The sequence below is a fragment of the Ranitomeya variabilis genome, chromosome 5 (genome assembly GCF_051348905.1).
Source record: "Ranitomeya variabilis isolate aRanVar5 chromosome 5, aRanVar5.hap1, whole genome shotgun sequence".
Lineage (NCBI taxonomy): Eukaryota > Metazoa > Chordata > Amphibia > Anura > Dendrobatidae > Ranitomeya > Ranitomeya variabilis.
The window spans coordinates 358,534,665-358,557,464 of NC_135236.1; the positions used below are offsets into that span (position 1 = coordinate 358,534,665).

General features: G+C 48.1%; 2 protein-coding genes across 2 annotated transcripts in view; one reads left to right on the forward strand and one right to left on the reverse strand.

Annotated features, from left to right (window-relative positions):
* Positions 1 to 220: 220 nt before the first annotated feature.
* ALG12 (ALG12 alpha-1,6-mannosyltransferase) lies at positions 221 to 22,689 on the reverse strand. Its single transcript, XM_077264869.1, has 9 exons — positions 22,420 to 22,689; positions 22,225 to 22,357; positions 18,502 to 18,675; positions 16,554 to 16,748; positions 9,811 to 9,914; positions 8,205 to 8,428; positions 7,922 to 8,091; positions 7,457 to 7,532; positions 221 to 537 (listed from the first exon to the last, which is right to left on the reverse strand). Exons 1-9 carry the CDS (start codon positions 22,687 to 22,689, stop codon positions 312 to 314), a joined length of 1,572 nt encoding a protein of 523 aa, XP_077120984.1. The 3' UTR covers positions 221 to 311.
* The window catches only part of CRELD2 (CRELD disulfide isomerase 2), a 54,199-nt gene continuing 54,045 nt past the window's right edge, over positions 22,647 to 22,800 (forward strand). The window contains exon 1 of the mRNA XM_077264871.1: positions 22,647 to 22,781. Within this exon, the coding sequence (XP_077120986.1) occupies positions 22,755 to 22,781 (27 nt within the window). The 5' untranslated portion in view covers positions 22,647 to 22,754. The remainder of the gene's footprint in view (positions 22,782 to 22,800) is intronic.

The following is a 22,800-nucleotide window of genomic DNA, read 5'->3' on the forward strand; positions in this document are numbered from 1 at the left end:
GACGCACGGATGTCAATGTATGGGACGTTTTGCTACCTGTGCTGCTTCTATAAAATGGACATGTCAGCATATTTTGCGCACGGACACGGTCCGTGGACATCCACTGACATGGACTCGCATGAAAACTGTCACCACGCGTACCAGAAAAATGTGAAAAATCCATATAGTGTATGGCCACCGTTACAGAGTAGTAGATACTTTCATCAGTTGCACACAGAACTACTAAAATAGTTTTTATTTGATGTAATAAAGAAATATTTGTTCACATGACAGGGAAAAAAAAAAAAGAAGTAAAATGGTGTAAGAACGATTTATGTAAACTGGGTCCTTTGTAGGATTATTAATTTTGGTAGTAATCGGAGAAAGATTGGTGGAAAAGAAGCATTGACACCAAGCCCATCAAATCCAGGTATTTCTTTCAATATTCTGTGAGTGTTTCTGTAGAGTTGCAAATTAGAAGTTTCATATTCCATAATGATATGAGTATAACCAGCCATTGCTTTTTCTTTAGCTGAAAGGTCTTCTCTTTTATCATACCTATAAAAAAAAAAAATACATATATGCTATTTGACAGATTATCCCACAATCAACATTTGTCCGCCATCCACTGAAATATAAAGTGTAGACACAATGCAGCAGGAGAGCACAAGCATAGCTCCAGTCAAGCTGCTTCTATCCTGGGTTGTGCAGATTAAAAATCGTGCCACTCGGGATCCTTGTGCTATTGATTGGGGAACCCCACGCCATCAGACATTTATGGCTTAACATATCACCTATCCAAAGGATAATTGTAGGAGAACACCTTTGACATAATGCCCAATGGCTTTTCTTGTTTACAGAGACGGTCACATAGCCATTACATCAATGTATGATATTTTTGGTGGTGCGGCCTGTGGTTTTTTTTGTGTGCTTTTCATAGCTGTATTGTCTCATTATTATTATACGTCATTTTCGTTCTATTTTCATAGATTCTAAATAAACATGATGCTTTTAATATATTTTGGCTTGCATTTTTTTCTAAATTTGGGTTATTTCCATATTAAGCGGCACACACTCTTTTCTATGTTAGGGGATCTGCTGACAATGATTTTTCTGTCCACAAAAATAGGATAATCAACATCCTAGCACATTATAGCTCACAGTTAAACTCTTGCCAATTGGCATATTATAGTGGGCAATCATTGTTAACCTCTTCAAGACGGAGCCCTTTTTGCATTTCAGTTTTTCGCCCCCTTTCGTCCCAGAGCCATAACTTTTTTTTTTCTTATTATTTTTCTGTCAATATGGCCATTATGAGGGCTTGTCTTTTGTGGGACAAGTTGTACTTTGAATGACACCATTGGTTTTACCATATCGTGTACTCAAAAACAGGAAAAAAAATTCCAAGTGTGGTGAAATTGGAAAAAAAAGGGCAATTCCACAACCGTTTTTTTGGATATTTTTTACCATGTTCACTAAATACTAAAACTGACATGTCATTATGATTCTCCAGGTCATTACGAGTTCATAGACATCAAACATGCCATAGGTGTTTAATAAGAAAACAAATGATTATTTATATGAACCTTCATGATCAGTGAAACATGCAAATATGAGCGCTGATCAACCAGTTCTATTATGATGAATAGGGTTGAGCGAAACGGATCGTTCATTTTCATAAGTCGCCGACTTTTGGCAAAGTCGGCGTCTCATGAAACCGACCCGATCCCTGTGTGGGGTCGGCCATGCGGTACGCGACTTTCGCGCCAAAGTCGCGTTTCAATGACGCTAAAAGCACCATTTCTCAGCCAATGAAGGCGGACGCAGAGTGTGGGCAGCGTGATGACAGATCTCAGTCCCCACCATCTTCGAGAAGGGCATTGCAGTGATTGGCTTGCTTTCTGCCGCGTCACAGGGGCTATAAAGGGGCGTTCCCGCCGACCGCCATCTTACTGCTGCTGATCTGAGCGTAGTGAGAGGTGCCGCTTCGTCAGAAGCAGGGATAGACCGTGTTAGGCAGGGTACATTCACCCCCAAACCGCTTGTGCTGTAGCGATTTCCACTGTCCAACACCACCTTTTGTTTGCAGGACAGTGGAAGCTACATTTTTTTTTCCTCAGCGCTGTAGCTCATTGGGCTGCCCTAGAAGGCTCCCTGATAGCTGCGTTGCTGTGTGTGTACGCTGCTGTGCAAACCAACTGCTTTTTTCAAAGCACAAATCCTGTTGTTCCTTCCTTTCTGCACAGCTATCTTGTGTGTTTGTCCCCACTTTTGTGTGCAGCAGTCCTTTTTATAGCTGCCTGCCATACTTTCCTGAGATTACTGCAGGGAGATAAAGATTGGCAAGTCTGCCTCTGTGCCAGTCCTGTGTGTGGCATCTGTCTCTCATTGTGTGCCACAGAAAACCTAGTGTGTAATATTGTTTTTTTTTGTTTTTTTTAAATTCTCCCAGAAAAAAAAAAAATTGTGGGAGATTAAGATTGGCATTTCTGCTTGAGTGCTGGTCCTGTGTGTGCCATCTGTCTCAAATTATTGGGGCACAGAAAACCTAGTGTGTAACATTGGGCCTGATTTTCCTTTCAGTGTCAGGCACCTATAAAGGTATATATAAATCCTGCAGAAGTTTGAGTTCACCTTATAAGTTGTTTTACAGTAACAAATACCGTTACTTTGGTTACGTTTTGCAAACAATGAGGAAGTCTAGTGGAAGATGTCGTGGCCGTGGGCGGTCATTGTCAACTGGTAATGATGGTAGTGGTGGTGGAGCATCAGGTGGTCGTGGTAAAAACAGTACAGCACCTAAGTCTCGAGTTGTTGATCCAGGTTCGTTGTCTGGCTACACAAGGCCTCGAACGCTCTCTTTTCTGGGAGTAGGAAAACCACTTTTGAAGCCGGAGCAGGAGGAACAAGTATTGGCTTTCATTGCTGACTCTGCCTCTAGCTCTTTTGCCTCCTCCTCGGAAAGTGCCAAATGTCAGAGCAGTGCATCGTCAGTGGATGCTCCCGGTCAGGAACAAGTCGCTTCCTTGTGTCCTTCACCCAGAACAACAGTGAAGGATGCGTCAGTCGACACAACAGGTTACTCCATGGAGCTCTTTACACATACCGTTCCTGGGTTAGACAGTGAAACAGTTAACAGGCCATGCCCATTAGAAGTTGAATCGGACATGGAGTGCACAGATGCACAGCCACTGCCAGATTACTATGCTGTTCCTTTGACTCAGACCAGAACATTGCCCTCGCAGTGTACTGAGGCAGAATCAAAACCAGCGGAGACTATGGTGCCCCGTCACGAACGCAATACCACCGGCTTACACGGTGACACAGACGAAGTTGCACATGACATAGAAGAGGAGGTCATAGATGACCCAGTTGTTGACCCCGATTGGCAGCCATTGGGGGAACAGGGTGCAGGCGGCAGTAGTTCTGAAGCGGAGGAGGAGGAGCCGCAGCAGGCATCAACATCACAATAGGTTCCATCTGCCGGGCCCGTATCTGGCCAAAAACGCGTGGCAAAACCAAAACCAGTTGGAGGACAGCGTGGCCATCCGGTTAAAGAAGCTCAGTCTGCAATGCCTGAAAAGGTATCCGATAGTAGAAAGAGTGCAGTCTGGCATTTTTTTAAACAACATCCAAATGATCAGCGCAAAGTCATCTGTCAAAAATGTTCAACTACCTTAAGCAGAGGTCAGAATCTTAAAAGTCTAAATACAAGTTGCATGCATAGACATTTATGCACCATGCATTTGCAAGCCTGGACTAACTACCAAACGTCCCTAAAACTTGCAGCACCCTCGGCCAATGAAGCAAGTCAGCAATGCTACATCCCTTCCCTCACTGTAAACCCACCATTTCCCGCACCACCTGCAGTATCTGTGCAGCTTTCGTCGCCAGGCCAAAGCAGTCAGGGAATCACCAGGTTCGCATTAGGAAACACTGCATGTAGGGCACCGGCAAGAATACCATCTCCAACCCTCTCTGTCACCCATGTCCACCGGCACCACCGCTAGTTCCACGATCTCCAGCTCTCCAGTCCAGCTAACCCTACATGAGACTCTTGTTAGGAAAAGGAAGTACTCATCCTCGCATCCGCGTACACAGGGTTTGAACGCCCACATTGCTAGACTAATCTCATTAGGGATGATGCCCTACCGGTTAGTTGAAAGCGAAGCTTTCAAAGCGCTGATGGACTACGCTGTACCACGCTACGAGCTACCCAGTCGACACTACTTTTCTAGAAAAGCCATCCCAGCCCTCCAACAGCATGTTAAAGACCGCATCGTCCATGCACTCAGGCAGTCTGTGACTACAAAGGTGCACCTGACAACAGATGCATGGACCAGTAGGCATGGCCAGGGACGTTACGTGTCCATCACGGCACACTGGGTGAATGTGGTGGATGCAGGGTCCACAGGGGACAGCAATATTGGGACAGTTCTGCCTAGCCCACGGTCAAGGAAACAGTTGGCTGTAGGCGTTCGCCCCCCCTCCTCCTCTTCCTCCTCCTTCTCCTGCAGAAGCGAGAGCTCGTCCACAGACCGCAGTCGCACATCCACTCCATCCGCAGCTGCCACTGTTGCACAACAGGTGTGCCATTATGGGACAGCTAGTGGCAAGCGTCAGCAGGCTGTATTGGCAATGAAGTGTTTGGGCGACAACAGACACACCGCGGAAGTCTGTCTGCAGTCCCTAATTAAAATTGTCCTCCACTGTCTAAATCTGAGCTTCAACCTTCTGGCTCTCATTAAGTGCTGTTTTTTAAAAAGCTTGGTGGTTACGGCCTACTAACGGTGTCTGCCGCTCCCTGGTGTCGACCTCAAATGAATAAAGCTGAGCTTCAACCTTCTGGCTCTCATTAAGTGCTGTTTTTTAAAAAACTTGGTGGTTACGGCCTACTAACGGTGTCTGCCGCTCCCTGGTGTTTTCCTCAACTGAATAAAGCTGAGCTTCAACCTTCTGGCTCTCATTAAGTGCTGTTTTTTAAAAAAATTGGTGGTTACGGCCTACTAACGGTGTCTGCCGCTCCCTGGTGTCGACCTCAAATGAATAAAGCTGAGCTTCAACCTTCTGGCTCTCATTAAGTGCTGTTTTTTAAAAAACTTGGTGGTTACGGCCTACTAACGGTGTCTGCCGCTCCCTGGTGTTTTCCTCAACTGAATAAAGCTGAGCTTCAACCTTCTGGCTCTCATTAAGTGCTGTTTTTTAAAAAAATTGGTGGTTACGGCCTACTAACGGTGTCTGCCGCTCCCTGGTGTTGACCTCAACTGAATAAAGCTGAGCTTCAACCTTCTGGCTCTCATTAAGTGCTGTTTTTTAAAAAGCTTGGTGGTTACGGCCTACTAACGGGGTCTGCCGCTCCCTGGTGTTGACCTCAACTGAATAAAGCTGAGCTTCAACCTTCTGGCTCTCATTAAGTGCTGTTTTTTAAAAAGCTTGGTGGTTACGGCCTACTAACGGGGGTCTGCCGCTCCCTGGTGTTGTCCTCCACTGTATAAAGCTGAGCTTCAGTCTTTAGGCCTATAGTAGCAGATATTAAACTGCATTTGGCCTACTAGTGTGGTTGGGCCCTTAAAACAGTGTCTGCTGCTCCTGGGTTTGCTCCTCCACTGAACAAAGCAATGCCGCCTGTTTAGTCCTGTTACCAATTCTGAACTGCATTTAGCCTACTTTATTATTTGGCCCTATATCTGTGTTTCCTCCTCATCCTGCCCATTGCCCAGCCACTGCTAGATGAGTCTGCTGGTACATTGACCTAGACCACTACATTCCCCTTGCACTCTACACAGCCAGAATCTGACCCTGCTGAAAGTAAGGTTCCCCTTCCCGCATGTTATACCACCTTACACAGGGACAAAGAGAAAGGTGCAGATTAAAGTGCAGGTTCCTTCATCAGGTGGGGGGGGCATACTCGTTGGCGACGTCACTGGCACAGGGCCCCTCAGAGTACGCAAAAGTGTCGCTGCTGGTGGGAGGCGCCCCCGCCGTGCAAACACACCGCTGTACTTTGAGGGGCCCTGTGCCAGTGCCAATGCCAACGAGTGGGCCCCCCCTGCTTGCTTAGGATCACAGCACTTGCAAACTTTACATACTTACCTCTCACTGCTCCACCGCCGTGACGTAGTCCACGTTTCCTGGGCCCACTAAAACCTTGAACCAGCCCTACCCCCCACAACTTTTGCCAAATGACCCCCAATTTCCAATGCCCAACTATTATTATAAAGTTAATTAAGATTGACAAGCTTCAGAAACAAGAATGGATGTTTTTGGCATTAAAATGGGCACTGTAGGTGTTTTCCTGGCCTCCACTCACTGCCGACTATGCTTCCCCATTGACTTGCATTGGGTTTCGTGTTTCGGTCGATCCCCGACTTTTAGCGATAATCGGCCGACTGCACTCGACTCGACTCTGGACAAAGTCGGGTTTCGCAAAAAGCGACTCGATCTTAAAAAAATGAAAGTCGCTCAACCCTAATGATGAACATTACATACTCCGTAATAATCACAGCTCCTTCACATATTAGCTAGGGCTACACGACGACACTGAAACCGCACCAACATATTGATGTCACGTTGCGACGTACTGTGACACAGTTGTATGTGTTACTAAATGTATTAGATTTTATGTTGCTGGTCTCAATTCACATGCGACACTTGTACTAAACTGATTAAAGGGAATCTGTCACCCCCAAAATTCGCCTATAAGCTGCGGCCACCGGCATCAGGGGCTTATCTACAGCATTCTGTAATGCTGTAGATAAGCCCCCCGATGTATCCTGAAAGAGAAGATAAACACGTTAGATGGATGATGCTCACCCAGGGGCGGTCCTGGTCCGATGGGCGTCTCGATCCGGGTCTGGCGCCTCCCATCTTCATACAATGTCATCCTCCTCTTTGCTTCCTGACGCGGCTCCGGCGCAGGCGTACTGATCGGCCCTGTTGAGGGCAGAGCAAAGTACTGCAGTGCGCAGGTACCGGTAAAGGTGAGAGGCCCGGCGTCTGCGCACTGCAGTACTTTACGCTGCCCTCAACAGGGCAGATCAGTACGCCTGCTCCGGAGGCGTGGCAGGAAGCAAAGAGGATGATGACATTGTATGAAGATAGGAGGCGCTGGACCCGGATCGAGACGCCCATCGGACCGGGACCGCCCCTTGTTGAGTATAATCTAACTTGTTTTTCTTATCTTTCAGGTTACATCTTGGGCTTATCTACAGCATTACAAAATGCTGTAGATAAGCCCCTGATGCCGGTTGCTGCAGCTTATAGGCGAATTTTAGGGTGACAGATTCCCTTTAACAGAAAAATCAGAGCTCTATAACAGTCGTGAGACAGGAAGTCACAAGTTGCACAGATGTTTCCTGTTGGATGACACATGACCATGTATCCATAGTATTACTGACAAGTCACTCACAATGATAGAAAAATTAGAGACACTTTATAGACCTACAATTTACACAAACGTTTATTTACTTAAACATACCTCCAATGTGAATGAGACTGTAAAAACCTTGAAACTCCCGTTTGTGCAGCAGCCACATCTATATGTACAGACACATCTGAAAGATATGATTTTTGCACACATATAGTCCATTTAGGTACAGTTAAGGCAGTCTAGTTAGGACTCAAGGCGGTCTAATCAGGACATTAGGCAGTCTTGGCGCCAGAATGGTCTGTTCTTATTGCTACATAGCAGTACGACCAAGACATTGGGTAGTATCAGGCCATGCCCACACACCAGGAAGATATGCGGCAGATCCAAATGCAGATCAGTGAAGTGAATATTTTTCAGCTACCTGAAGCAGATTATGCACAGAGAAATCACAAGTCACAGCTACATTGATGATTCCCACCCAAATCAATGAGTGACCGTGAATCACTTTTACACAAATAAATCAATCATACAGTAACCTGACATTATAGCGAGTGCCATGAAAGCAAAGCTCACCTGTGGATGGGTCCACCAACTTATGCAGCTCCACCATTGCAGTCCCACCAGGGTAGTTGTAATGGGACACATACAAAGAGAAGGCAGAGTATGCTGCATTTCCAAAAAGATGGGCTATGATAAAGAAAGTGCTACATTTGAATATCCATGATTTCCGATGATTCTGAAGTCTGCATTGGTATAAAAAAAGAAATACAATCAAACTAATTTCCCTACTTTACTACAGATGGCATGTTAGTCGTGCACAAAGCAATAGCACTTGGCAAGCTTCCTTTATACTTACAGATATGAACAGCCCTTAGAAGCCACTATATTTAACAGAGGAAATGTGTAAATGATAAAGCGAAGTTCTTTGTGAGGAAGGAAGGAGTATAAGAATATGAAAGCCACAACTGGCGCAATCAGAAGTCGCATCCTTTTATCAAAGAGGCCAAACGGCAGAAAGAAGAAACTAAATGCCATTGCTCGCGGCACTGCGGAATAAAAATACCACAAGAACGGTGAGGTCTTAGGAGCCAGTTAAGGAAAAGCTTGTGCCCACAAATAAATCATAGCAAAAACTTCAAGTCAAATGGTTTATGATCATGAAATACTGTATATATAGTCAGATTGTGTGCTTTTTTTTGCTCGCTACTAGAGTTTGTACTGAGTATTGCGGGTGCTCAAGGGACATGTTTGTGTCCACACGGTCGCATGTTTTGCAGCTGTTAGACAGCCACAAAACATGTAGGGATTGTCAGTGTGTGAAACATGCGGCCGCGGGGACTAAAACATGTGACTCGATCACCATGATACTCTGCATACCCGAGCACCATAGGTAAACTCTAGTAAGGATCACTTGTGCTCATCACTATTCAGGACTAGTGATGAGCGAGGGTGCTCGTTGCTCCGGTTTTCCTGAGCACGCTCGGGTGACCAAGTATTTAGGACTGCTCAGAGATTTAGTTTTCATTGCGGCAGCTGAATGATTTACAGCTAGCCAGGCTGAGTACATGTGGGGGTTGCCTGGTTGCTAGGGAATCCCCACATGTACTCAGCCTGGCTAGTAGCTGTAAATCATTCAGCTGCCGGAATGAAAACTAAATCTCCGAGCAGTCCTAAATACTCGGAGGTCACCTGAGCGTGCTCGGGAAAACCTGAGCAACGAGTACACTCGTTCATCACTATTGAGGACCTCTCTCAATATGAAAACTACTGTGGTAGGAGGCCAGAACTAAGGTCCAAAAAAGATAAATGGTTGCACTCGCCGGTACTAAATAAAAACTTCCTTTATTGGTACACTTAAATACATGCCCGCAGGAAGGTACACACAAGAAACACTCTGGACGATGGCCGTTTCGTATCTCTTGCACTTCAACGGGGAACAGAACTAAGCGCCGTATAGGTGGAATGCAGCAGCAACGAGCAATACTTAGTGGCTGCTATTAAGTTCTTCAGCACATTCACTTCAATGGGAGATGAAGAGCAGTACTCGCTGCCATATTCCACCATTAAACAGCTTTGTTCTGGTGGTTGCAGGAGCACTTTTCAACTTATTTGGATGTGCCAATTCTCCAATTGTCAGAGAAGGAGAAATGGGACTGCACATGCACACGGACTACTTTCTCTGCAGGCTAGGGAGGGCAAGAGTAGGTGGTGCTCCAGCAACCAGAGGGGAAAGTTACAAAAATATAACTTACAGCCCTCCAGGGAGTGCAAGTGGCAGGAAAATTATAGGGGGTGCTCTGCTGCCCACCCACAGATATAGTAAGGTGCAGAGAAGAAAGGCGATTAGTAAGCACCATTTATGAGGTTGACAGTCTAGGATTAGTCAATACTATATGTACAGGATTTTTGTTGTTGTTTTGTAGAACACTTAATTTAAGACTTACACTGTCTAGAAAGGATACGCCCCAGTTTGAACTTTTATTCAAAATAGTGTTATACCATAGAACCTCTCCTTCAGGCCAAAGAATACGCTTCCAGAACAAGGAGTCCAACAAGACGGTTACACCTAGTATAATCAACAATACAGAAAAATAGTGTTGGAAATTCAATAGTCACAGTAGATTATCAAAATGAGATCAAGGTGTAGTGATGAGCGAACGTGTTCTGATAAGGTGTTATTCGGGCCCGCTCAGGTGCTAATAGAGTATCTCCGATTTGCTCGAATACTATGTTTGAGTCGCAGCAGCTGCATGCCTGGTGGCTGTTCGACAGCAGCAGCACAGACAGGGATTGTCTAACAAACAGGATATCCCTGCATGTGTTGTGGCTGTTGAACAGCTGCGGCGACTCAACTTAATATTTTATTCCCCATTAGCACTCTATCCGAGCACGTTTGCTCATCACTAATATTGTGTAAAATAATATTGTAAATTACTATATTATGAACCCGACAGCTGAGTCATCCTGCCCAAAATATGGCCAGCACAAACCAGACATGGACTCAGTCATTGCAGCCAGGCATGCTTTACTCGAGCACTGCTGCGTTTCTCCTCACCGCGCTCTCCTAATCACATTTATCTTGCAGACATGTTGGAGAGGACTATAAGCAGTTAGGACAACATGCATGCTCTGACTAAAGGAGAGTAGAAAGTCTCAGTAAAAGTGGACCGTTCTATTACAGTGGGAAAATACTCGTAGAAAGTAATTTTATCGTGACGGTTATGTTCAGAAAAGCTACATATAGGGGGTCATCTGCTGGAAACACCAAGGTTACTTACCGGTAGCCGGTTTTTCCGGAGCCCATGACAGCACACCTGAGAGAGGGGATCCGCCCAGTCAAGACAGGAAACCTACTGAAATAAAAGGGCGGTACCTCTCCCTCGCTTCAGTTGGTTTTCAGAGCATGAGAGGCCCCCTTGGTTAGTTCACATGGCAATCTACCACCACATTATAATAACAAAAAACACCCAATTAAAAGTGCGCACCAAAGGGTGAAAAAGAAGGGAGGGAATATACAGGTGCTGTCATGGGCTCCGGAAAAAACGGAAACCGGTAAGTAACCTTGGTGTTTTCCCGTCTCCCATGACAGCACACCTGAGAGATTTTTGGAGAAAGGAACACCTTAGGGAGGGACCATCGCTTGCAGCACCCTTCTACCAAATGTAAGGTCAGTAGAGGAAGATAAATTCAGTCGGTAGTGTTTAAAGAAAGTAGACGGTGAGGACCAGGTAGCGACCTTACATATCTGATCAATCGATACCTCTGCTTTTTCAGCCCAGGAAGTAGCCACGGCCCTGGTGGAGTGAGCCTTGATGCCTTCAGGGATCGGAACGCCACATGCAGCATAGGAAAGCTAATGGCCTCCCTAATCCATCTGGCAATAGTACCTTTGGACACCCCATGACCTTTCCTGCTACCCTGGAAAGCTACAAATAGAGACTGATCTTTCCTCCACTGACTGGTTAAGGATATGTACTGTAACATAGACCTCCTTACATCAAGAGTATGAAACCTTTCCTCACCTGGATTTCTAGGGTTAACACAAAATGAGGGTAATACAATCTCCTGACTCCTATGAAATTTAAGAACTACCTTAGGTAGATAAGCCGGATCTGGTCTTAGAACCACCCTGTCGTCATATATCTGTGTGTATGGAGGACAAATGGACAGGGCTTGCAAGTCACTCACCCTACGTGCAGACGTTAAAGCTACTAGTAGCACTGTTTTTAGAGTGAGAAATTTTACCGATAACTCTTGCAAAGGCTCAAAATGACTTAGTTAGAGCATGTAAAACCAGATTCAAATCCCAGGGAGGAATTTTCTGAAATACTACAGGTCTAGACCTACTACATGATTTAATGAAACGGGCTACCCACTTATTGGAGGCTAAATTACAATGATATAAAGCTCCTAACGCTGACACTTGCACTTTAAGCGTATTGGGTTGCCAACCCTAGTTGTAAGCCTGCTTGTAGAAACTCTAAAATAGCACCCACAGGAGCCTCATCCGACAAAGGTTGTCCTAAAAACTCTAGAAACCTCTTCCATGTCCTACCATAAATTCTCGATGTAATCGGCTTCCTACTTCTCAACAGGGTGGAGACTAGCCCTGGCGAGAATGCATGTCGGCTTAGTAATGCCCTCTCAAATTCCAGGCTGCCAGATGGAAGCCCTTCACTTGAGAGTGGCATACTGGTCCTTGGGTAAGCAGGTCCGGAACCTCTGGTAGAATCCATGGATCGGTTACCGACATTTGTCTTAGGAGAGAAAACCATGGTCTTTTCGGCCAAAATGGAGCAATCAGAATCACTCTCGCCTGCTACATTCTGATCTTCCTTACTACTACCGGAATTAATGCCATCGGTGGAAACACGTAAGCGAGGCTGAATTTCCACAGTATTTGAAGGGCATCTACTGCAACCGAGTTCCCCCTCGGGTCTAACGAGCAGAACCTCTCCACCTTCCTGTTGTGAAGAGTGGCAAATAAGTCTATTACCGGTTTGCCCCAGGCCTGCACTATCTGTTGGAATACCCTGGGACTCAGCGACCATTCTCCCTGTCTTAGCTTTTTGCGACTTAAGTAGTCCGCTTTCGTGTTTTCGACCCCCTTTATGTGCAGAGCTGTGAGGGACAGTAGGTGAGATTCTGCTAACTGAAGAAGAACAAATGTTGCCCCCATAAGTGAAAGGGACCTTGTTCCCACCTGATGGTTGATATAGGCTACTACTGCGTAGTTGTCGGACATAACTCTGGTATGACGATCCTGAAGGATAGGAAGGAAATGTCTTACTGCCCTTTCTACAGCCCATAACTCTTGTACATTGGATGTCTGATGTGTTTCTGTATGGGCCCAGGATCCCTGTATCGAAAGGGTCCCTAGATGTGCACCCCATCCTGTACCACTCGCGTCCGTTGTGATCACGTCTTCTATCGGAGTTAGCCACTGAACCCCTGAGCTCAAGTGATCCCTTACTGACCACCAGATTAGGGAATCTCTGACGCCTACTGAAAGGTGAACTTTTCCCTCCAAACGCCCTTCTAACAATCTTTGTGTTGACAGGACCTCCCACTGTAATTGCCTCAGGTGAAACTGTGCCCATTTTACAGCGGGAATACAGGATGTTAGTGACCCTAGCAGGGACATCGCCTTCCTCAGTGTCATTACAGGCTGATGTATCGCCAATTCCACAAGACTTTGTATTTTGGATACCTTGCTCTCCGGCAGGAGACAGAGTTGGCGTGTGGAGTCCAGAACCAACCCCAGGAAGGACTGAACTTTCTCTGGTGTTAATCTCGACTTGGCGACATTTAATTTTCCAACCTAACACTGCTAGGGTCGTAGTCACCTCTTCTATTTGTGCAAGACAGTGATCCACTGATCTGCCTATTACAAGGAAGTCGTCTAGGTACGGAACAATGACTATGTCCCGGGAACGGAGGAAGGACATGACCTATGACATTAATTTTGTAAATATTCTTGGTGCTATCGATAGACCAAATGGAAGGGCAGCATACTGGTAGTGTTTGAGTTGCCCTTGGACAAACACTGCTACCCTCAGAAATTTTTGATAGTCCCGATGAATTGAGACATGGTAGTAAGCGTCTTAAATCTATAGCTGCCATGAAGCAGTCCAGGAACAGCATCTTTATTGCTGAGTTTACCGACTCCATCTTGAAGGAGTAATTTATTACTGACCGATTGAGTTTTCTTAAGTTGACAATAGTCCTTAGCGAGTCATCTGGTTTTCGTATCAAAAAGAGAGGGGAATAAAAACCTTTTCCCTCCTCTTCCCTTGGAACTTCTACTAGGACCCGTTTTAGAACTAGCCCCAATACCTCTGTTTCCAGAGCTAGCTGTTCCTCCGGAAGTTTTCTGTGTGGTGTCAACACAAAAGTCTGTCGAGGTGGATGAATAAATTCTATTTTTAGTCCGTCGCTGACACACTTAACGCCCAATGACTGGGGGAAATACTAATCCAGGCGTGAAGAAAGAAAGAGAGCCTTCCCCCTACTTCTGGCTTGGCGTCATTGGGAGGGCTTTTTTGCCGATGTGCAGGGTCCCTTAAACATGTACCCAGATCCTTTTCTATCTCTATAGTCCCAGTTCCTTCTATCTCCTGGAGGGCGAGATCTATTAAATTTTCCTCTCCGAAAATAAGGCCTTCTGATATCCACCGGAAAGCGAGGAAAACCTTTTTTCTTGTCGCCTGCTTTTTCTAAAATGTCCTCCAGCTTCTGACCAAAGAGGAATTTGCCGTTGCACGGAATGGAACAAAGTCTATTTTTTGAGGGTAAGTCCCCTGGGCACCCCTTTAACCACAAGGCACGTCTTGCTGCGTTAGACAATCCCGCTGCCCTAGCTGCTAGTCTTACAGAGTCTGCTGAGGAATCTGCTATGAAAGCTGCTGCTCCTTGTGCCATTGCCATATTGGCTAGGACCTCTTCTCTCGGCACTTTAGATTTCAACTGATCCTCTATTTGTTGCAGCCAGACAATAAGGGAGCGGGCAACACATGTTCCGGCTATTGCCGGTTTTAGACCTCCTGCGGCTGCCTCCCAGGTATGTTTCAAAAAAGCATCCGCTTTTTTGTCTAAAGGGTCTCTTAGGACGCCCGAATCCTCTAAGGGTAGGGATGACTTTTTAGATGACCTAGCCACAGCACCATCAATCTTAGGGACTTTATCCCATACTTCTGAATCCTTTTCCTCAAAAGGATACCGTCTCTTAGAAGCTGAGGGAAGGCTACCAGACTTCTCAGGCTTCTTCCACTCTTTTTCTATAAGGGCTTTTACTTTAGTATTAACTGGGAAAGTACGCTTCCTTTTCTCCTCCAAACATAACGTCCTCTACTGATCTAGACGCTTTCTCATCCTTAAGGCCCATTGTAGCCCTAACTGATTTCACCAGTTTATCTGTGTTCTCAGTTAGAAAGCATGGTCGACCCCCAACATCGCTATCTGAAGAGGAGCCAGAGGACATAGAAGAGGATGAAAAGGGAGACAGAGGTTCCTCTTGATATTCCTCGCCAGACTGAGAGACACCAGAATCCGAAACAGTCTCTAGGCTTTTGCTACTTTTCTTTTTAAGGACTGATTTTAAAAACCCTTTAACCTCTGCCCTAATCATGGTCCTGAGGCTAGAGGCAAAGCCAGGGGATTCAGCCTGAATAGTCTTTTGGATACAGTCCGCACAGAGGCTTTCCTGCCATTGGACTGCTAGCGGGATTTTACAGAGGGCACATTCTTTGTTCTTTGACTTGGCACTAGCCTTCCTCGGCGCCTGACAAGTAAGCAGAGAAATGTAGCCCGTTACCACCAATGTGACATTCACGAAGATCACTCACCACCCGCTGACACTCAAGGGTACCGGATTTTGAGGCCGATCTGGAGTACGGACAACATCCCTCCTAGAAGCTGAGGAGTCCTGCGACTTTCGATCTGAACGACTGCCGCTTCTCCTCTTAGTATGCTGGTGACCAGACATAGCACCTGGTAAGATCTCTTGCTGCTGCTGCTGCTGTAGCAATGGCTGTTGTGGGTGCTGCTCCATACAATCCTCCATAGTGGAACTCTGTAGATGTGAGCACTTCCACTGTGGACTCACCACCTTTTGAAGGGTGATCCACTCTGCTCACCGCCTCATCCGGTTCAGAAATTGCTCCTCCCCCGCCTCTGCGCCCACCAGGAGACCGCCAGAAGATCCCTGTGACCCGGCCAGCGTTTATCTATGGGCGCCGCCATCTTGGATCCGGCGCGCAGCACTGACGTCACGCCTGCCGCGCACCCGGAATCTAGGCCCAGGGCCGAAGGCAGCAGCAGAGGGGGCAGAGAGCGGCGTGGCAGCCGCAGAAGAGCCACAGGACTCCGGACTGTGCTGACCCGACGCCCGCACGTGCGCGAAGGCCCCAGGACCTGCGAACGGCGCTTCCACAGCCTGAAGGCCGGCATACAGGCTCTCTGCCTGTTCTTCCAGTGCCGGGACAGGAGTGGGTGAGTCTTCAAAACCGCCGTGATTCCAGAACTAGGGCTCCCATCAGGACAGGAAACCCAACTGAAGCGAGGGAGAGGTACCGCCCTTTTATTTCAGTAGGTTTCCTGTCCTGACTGGGCGGATCCCCTCTCTCAGGTGTGCTGTCATGGGAGACGGGAAATATGTGATTTAACTCTTGTGCAGCTAGCTTACTGGAGCAGCAGCTACAGGGAGAAAGTTTTATTATTCATGCAGCGGTTCACTTCCAGGCCTCAGGGCAGTGCAGGGAGCAGTTAGTGGCACCGCTCACTACACCGAGTGTCCTGTAATCATCCCCCAGCACAAGGATTCACAGCCAACACTCATACACTGGGGAGTGATTACAGGGCATGCACTGTAGGGAGCGGTGACACTAACCACTCCTTACACTGCCCTGATGTCTGGAAGGGAATCGCAGCAGGGAGAATAAAACTTTGTATTCTCCCTGTAGCTGCAGAAAACAGCCTTCATCACCATTTACCTGCTGATTATCCCTATATCTACACCTGCGTAGTGTTTCTGGGCCTGACAGGTTATATGGCGCTTTAGAGAAGTGGAGCGGTTAGCTACTGAATAACATTGCTTCTTAACCAGTATATTTCTTAAACAGGTTTTCTAAGCATGAAAAACTAAAATTTATTGATGTCTTGTTAAAACGTCAGTTAAATATAAGTACAGGTGACACTAAAAACTTACTTAGCCATGTAATTCCAGCTGGGACTGCATGCAGGAGAGTTGTAAAAAACGACACGCTCCCCTTCTTCAGAGACAGAAGCAGCATGAGCCCCATCAATATACAGAGCTCAGATCTGAAGACAATAATGGCTAAAGCCGATAACCAAATGAAAGGACCAGGCTTCTGCTTCATCCAGAACGTGACAGCAAGCAGGACTAGGAGAGAACGCACGGGATATAGATATACAGCATATCGGGCATGGGCAGAGTAGCAACAAAGCAGACAATATTGCTCATAAGCACATTGACAAACAGGTTCCCATGCCCCAAGTGCAGCCTCTAAATCCTACAACCTATACAACATGCATTCAGAGTTAACTCTGTGGCAGATTCCCCAGTGCCAAAGAGGTTGTGCAAAATCCCATTAACTTGTTTTGTGCTGTTTTCCATTCCCAGGGCAGAATACACAAAAAACTGCAACAAATACACTGTGTGAATGTGACCCAGTGGGGAGATTGACTAGCAGCTCTATCACTCAGGAAATGTATTTATGTACGTACTGTAAGCCGGGTAAAGGGAGGCTTTCAGCACATCACCCTAAAAAAGAAAAAAACAACTCCTACCTTTGTTATCCCAATCCACTGGCTATTTGCCAGAAATTGTTCTAAATTCAAATATGCTAATGAGGAGTTTGGTGCAGCCTGGGTGTGGCAGAGCAGTTTAGCACTCCTGCCTACCATCTAGCTTTCCATCTATCTCCACCCCTTAAAGTCAGAGCTGTCAATAAAGGAAGAGGAGGCAGAGCTATATGGAAAACACATCGGTGGGAAAGAGCCATGAACAAGGGTGCAACCAGCGCCTCACTAGCATTTGGGACCTGCTGACTTAATACAATGGGTACAAAGCAAAAATCTCATTAAAAAGTGGCTAAGGTACATGGCTTTTTTGGCAAAGTACAAAAAATAAACTAAGACCTATTCTACCAGAAGAAAGTTGTGTGTCCACTCTCAGGCCAATAGTCACTTTCCATGCAAACAAAAAGCAGCATCTTAGAAAGACCAATAGTCGAGAGGGTGAAACAAGATGCTCAGCTAGGACCACACAGTTCTTGTCAGAAGCAATTGAAACATCTAATTTTAGACTGTCACATCCCTCCATGACTCTAGAATTGAAGAAACTGATGTCTCAGAGTGAAAAGCCCAATTTTTTATTTATTTTTGAGTACCCCTTACAATCAATCGGCTGATGATGACTACTACCTGGTAAGCCTTGTCATTGGCTCCATTTCTGTATTGTCCCCTAAAAAGGTAATGCGCTTTACTCGACTCAATACCACATCGGGAGGCAAGGGGGGCCGTCACCTTTTTAATGACCATTTCTTGTGTTGTCAATCTAATCCTTGGCTCACGGAGATACGTGTGCCTTTGACACAGTTCCTGTCTGTTGACACTAAGGTCTTATGGGCTGTGTATACCCAAGACTGCAGCCCATACCAACACTTGAGAAACTTCTGAATTATGTGATGGGGCCATATTGTTACATTCCTGGAGAGCCCCTTTGAAAGTTCATATTTGTATCCACTCCAACGGATTAGAGAAAGTGTAAACCGGGCAGTGATCATCTATCTATCTATTGAGACAAAGTTATATCTGGCTGAAATCAAACAGGAAAAGGGTTGTCTTTTGTTTTGCAAATAAAAAATAAAGAATGTATTTGAAAAAAAAAAAAAAAAAATAGATAAGGAATACACTTAATTTTTCAATTGTTCCTTTAGGCCTCATTCACACATCCGTGTTGCAGACATCGGATTCAACACACGCACTACACAGCATGGGATTCCAGTTTACCAGACAAATCCTGAGAACGCCAAACAATGAATGTATGACAGAAAACTAATAAAAGCTAGGAAACCACCATCAAATACCAAAAATAAATAATTAAAAAAAAAAAAAAATCTCACCAGACTTACCAATAGGGAGAGCTAGTATATTAGGGAGGGTGCGAGTGCAATAAAACATCACGTGGAACTGAGTGGCGGTCAGCAGGCAGAAATACGTAGACACATGAGATCCAAACTGCTTCTTCACTTCCTTCTGCAGTTGCCATAGAGCAAATATGACGGTTAAACCCAAAGAACCTCGTACTGTGGATATAAAAAGGAGAAAACTATACATGCAACATACTGTAAATTATCAGGGCCGTGCAGATGAGGAGAACTACAGATAAGCAGTCGGTCAAATGATGGTTCAGCCAACAGCCACCTCCCCTGGCTCCCCGATACACAGGGACGGTTAGCTCGGGCAGGCTCCCTGTGCCGTCTATGACAGAGCCACAGACACTTACCTCCCAAAATCTGTCACTGGAAAAGTGACATACCGACTCCTTCCCTCCCCAATATCATCTGCTGGCAGAGTTGAGGCCCCAATAGACAGTCGAATAATAGCAACGATTTCGTCCATCTTTAGTATATTGTTTGTGGGGGTCTCAAGATTTGGCCAAAGTAGAAGAAGAGTATCTAAGTCCAATAAACATGCAAAACAGAGCATGGCCGCTGCTGCGATGCATCTGACATTTCCTGACTACATTTATGGTATCCAAGGTTCCAATTATGCCACAATTTTATGGAGATGTGCTGCGGAGCCAAAAAGAACATTTAACCCAACGAACAAATGTTTTGCTGCCTCACTAGGTGATCGGCAACCTGTTTACACTTTAAGATCATCGTCCGAGGGCAGCACACGGGGGCACCCTCCGTCTGATCTCTGGGCCCCACTATATAATGCTGTATCACTGTGGCCCCCATCACACCTATGGCCCCACCTTGGCCCCTCCGCCCGATCTCTGGGCCCCACTATATAATGCTGTATCACTGTGGCCCCATCACACCTATGAGCACCTTGGCCCCTCCGCCTGATCTCTGGGCCCCACTATATAATGCTGTATCACTGTGGCCCCCATCACACCTATGAGCACCTTGGCCCCTCCGTCTGATCTCTGGGCCCCACTATATAATGCTGCATCACTGTGGCCCCATCACACCTATGAGCACCTTGGCCCCACTATATAATGCTGTATCACTGTGGCTCCCATCACACCTATGAGCACCTTGGCCCCTCTGCCTGATCTCTGGGCCCCACTATATAATGCTGTATCACAGTGGCCCCCATCACACCTATGAGCACCTTGGCCCCTCCGTCTGATCTCTGGGCCCCACTATATAATGCTGTATCACTGTGGCCCCCATCACACCTATGAGCACCTTGGCCCCTCCGCCTGATCTCTGGGCCCCACTATATAATGCTGTATCACTGTGGCCCCATCACACCTATGGCCCCACCTTGGCCCCTCCGCCTGATCTCTGGGCCCCACTATATAATGCTGTATCACTGTGGCCCCCATCACACCTATGGCCCCACCTTGGCCCCTCCGCCTGATCTCTGGGCCCCACTATATAATGCTGTATCACTGTGGCCCCCATCACACCTATGGCCCCACCTTGGCCCCTCCGCCTGATCTCTGGGCCCCACTGTATAATGCTGTAGCACTGTGGCCCCATCACACCTATGGCCCCTCTGCCTGATCTCTGGGCCCCACTATATAATGCTGTATCACTGTGGCCTCCATCACACCTATGGCCCCTCCTTGGCCCCTCCGCCCGACCTCTGGGCCCCACTATATAATGCTGTATCACTGTGGCCCCCATCACACCTATGGCCCCTCCGCCCGATCTCTGGGCCCCACTATATAATGCTGTATTACTGTGGCCCCATCACACCTATGAGCACCTTGGCCCCTTCGCCCGATCTCCGGGCCCCACTATATAATGCTGTATCACTGTGGCCCCCATCACACCTATGGCCCCACCTTGGCCCCTCCGCCTGATCTCTGGGCCCCACTGTATAATGCTGTAGCACTGTGGCCCCATCACACCTATGGCCCCTCAGCCTGATCTCTGGGCCCCACTATATAATGCTGTATCACTGTGGCCCCCATCACACCTATGGCCCCTCCGCCTGATCTCTGGGCCCCACTATATAATGCTGTATCACTGTGGCCCCCATCACACCTATGGCCCCTCCTTGGCCCCTCCGCCCCACTATATAATGCTGTATCACTGTAGCCCCCATCACACCTATGGCCCCTCCTTGGCCCCTCCGCCCGATCTCTGGGCCCCACTATATAATGCTGCATCACTGTGGCCCCCATCTCACCTATGGCCCCACCTTGGCCCCTCCGCCCGATCTTTGGGCCCCACTATATAATGCTGCATCACTGTGGCCCCCATCTCACCTATGGCCCCACCTTGGCCCCTTCGCCCGATCTCTGGGCCCCACTATATAATGCTGTATTACTGTGGCCCCATCACACCTATGGCCCCACCTTGGCCCCTCCGCCCGATCTCTGGGCCCCACTATATAATGCTGTATCACTGTAGCCCCCATCACACCTATGGCCCCTCCTTGGCCCCTCCGCCCGATCTCTGGGCCCCACTATATAATGCTGCATCACTGTGGCCCCCATCTCACCTATGGCCCCACCTTGGCCCCTCCGCCCGATCTCTGGGCCCCACTATATAATGCTGCATCACTGTGGCCCCATCACACCTATGAGCACCTTGGCCCCTCCGCCCGATCTCTGGGCCCCACTGTATATTGCTGTAGCACTGTGGCCCCCATCACACCTATGGCCCCACCTTCGCCCCTCCGCCTGATCTCTGGGCCCCACTGTATATTGCTGTAGCACTGTGGCCCCCATCACACCTATGGCCCCACCTTGGCCCCTCCGCCCGATCTCTGGGCCCCACTATATAATGCTGTAGCACTGTGGCTCCCATCACACCTATGGCCCCACCTTGGCCCCTCCGCCCGATCTCTGGGCCCCACTGTATATTGCTGTAGCACTGTGGCACCCATCACACCTATGGCCCCACCTTGGCCCCTCCGCCTGATCTCTGGGCCCCACTGTATATTGCTGTAGCACTGTGGCCCCCATCACACCTATGGCCCCACCTTGGCCCCTCCGCCCGATCTCTGGGCCCCACTATATAATGCTGTAGCACTGTGGCTCCCATCACACCTATGGCCCCACCTTGGCCCCTCCGCCCGATCTCTGGGCCCCACTGTATATTGCTGTAGCACTGTGGCACCCATCACACCTATGGCCCCACCTTGGCCCCTCCGCCTGATCTCTGGGCCCCACTGTATATTGCTGTAGCACTGTGGCACCCATCACACCTATGGCCCCACCTTGGCCCCTCCGCCCGATCTCTGGGCCCCACTGTATATTGCTGTAGCACTGTGGCACCCATCACACCTATGGCCCCACCTTGGCCCCTCCGCCTGATCTCTGGGCCCCACTGTATATTGCTGTAGCACTGTGGCACCCATCACACCTATGGCCCCACCTTGGCCCCTCCGCCTGATCTCTGGGCCCCACTATATAATGCTGTAGCACTGTGGCCCCATCACACCTATGAGCACCTTGGCCCCTCCGCCCGATCTCTTGGCCCCACTGTATATTGCTGTATCACTGTGGCCCCCATCACACCTATGGCCCCACCTTGGCCCCTCCGCCCGATCTCTGGGCCCCACTATATAATGCTGTAGCACTGTGGCCCCCATCACACCTATGGCCCCTCCGCCCCATCTCTGGGCCCTACTATATGTGATATTACCGTAATTCCCATTCATACCTACGAGCTGCGCGTACACCTTGGCCACGTCCAGCACGGAGAGCAGGTACACGGCAGGGGCGGACACGGCACCGAGGAGGAGCGGCCCGAGGAAGGTCCTGGGCACCACCCCGGGGAACTGCTGATGGTCATACTGGAAGCAGAGACAAGGGTTACACGGGCCCCGGCCGCCATGGCTGCCCCAGCGGCGCTCACCTGCTCCAGCGCCAGCCTGTGGTACAGCACGTCATGGCAGGCCTGCAGGGAGAAGCTCTCCTCCACCTTGGTGTACGGGCAGGCGATGAGGTGCACGGCGGCCACGGACACTAGTGACAGCAGCAGGAGAGCCGGTCTCCCAGAGCGCTTCGGCGCCGCCATATTGGAGGACAAGTCACGCCCCTTTCTAGCATTGCCTATGTGACAGCGTCCCCTGCCGGAGAGGTGTGGGAGCTGCGCCCCCGTCCATGACACGCACGGTACAGCCATATATGTGAACCCATCACTTCCCTCCCCACACCCGCCGGCCAGGCGCCCGTGGTGGCGAGAGCATCATGTCGGCTTTATTACCCGGCCAGAAGGTATACAATAAATCTGCTG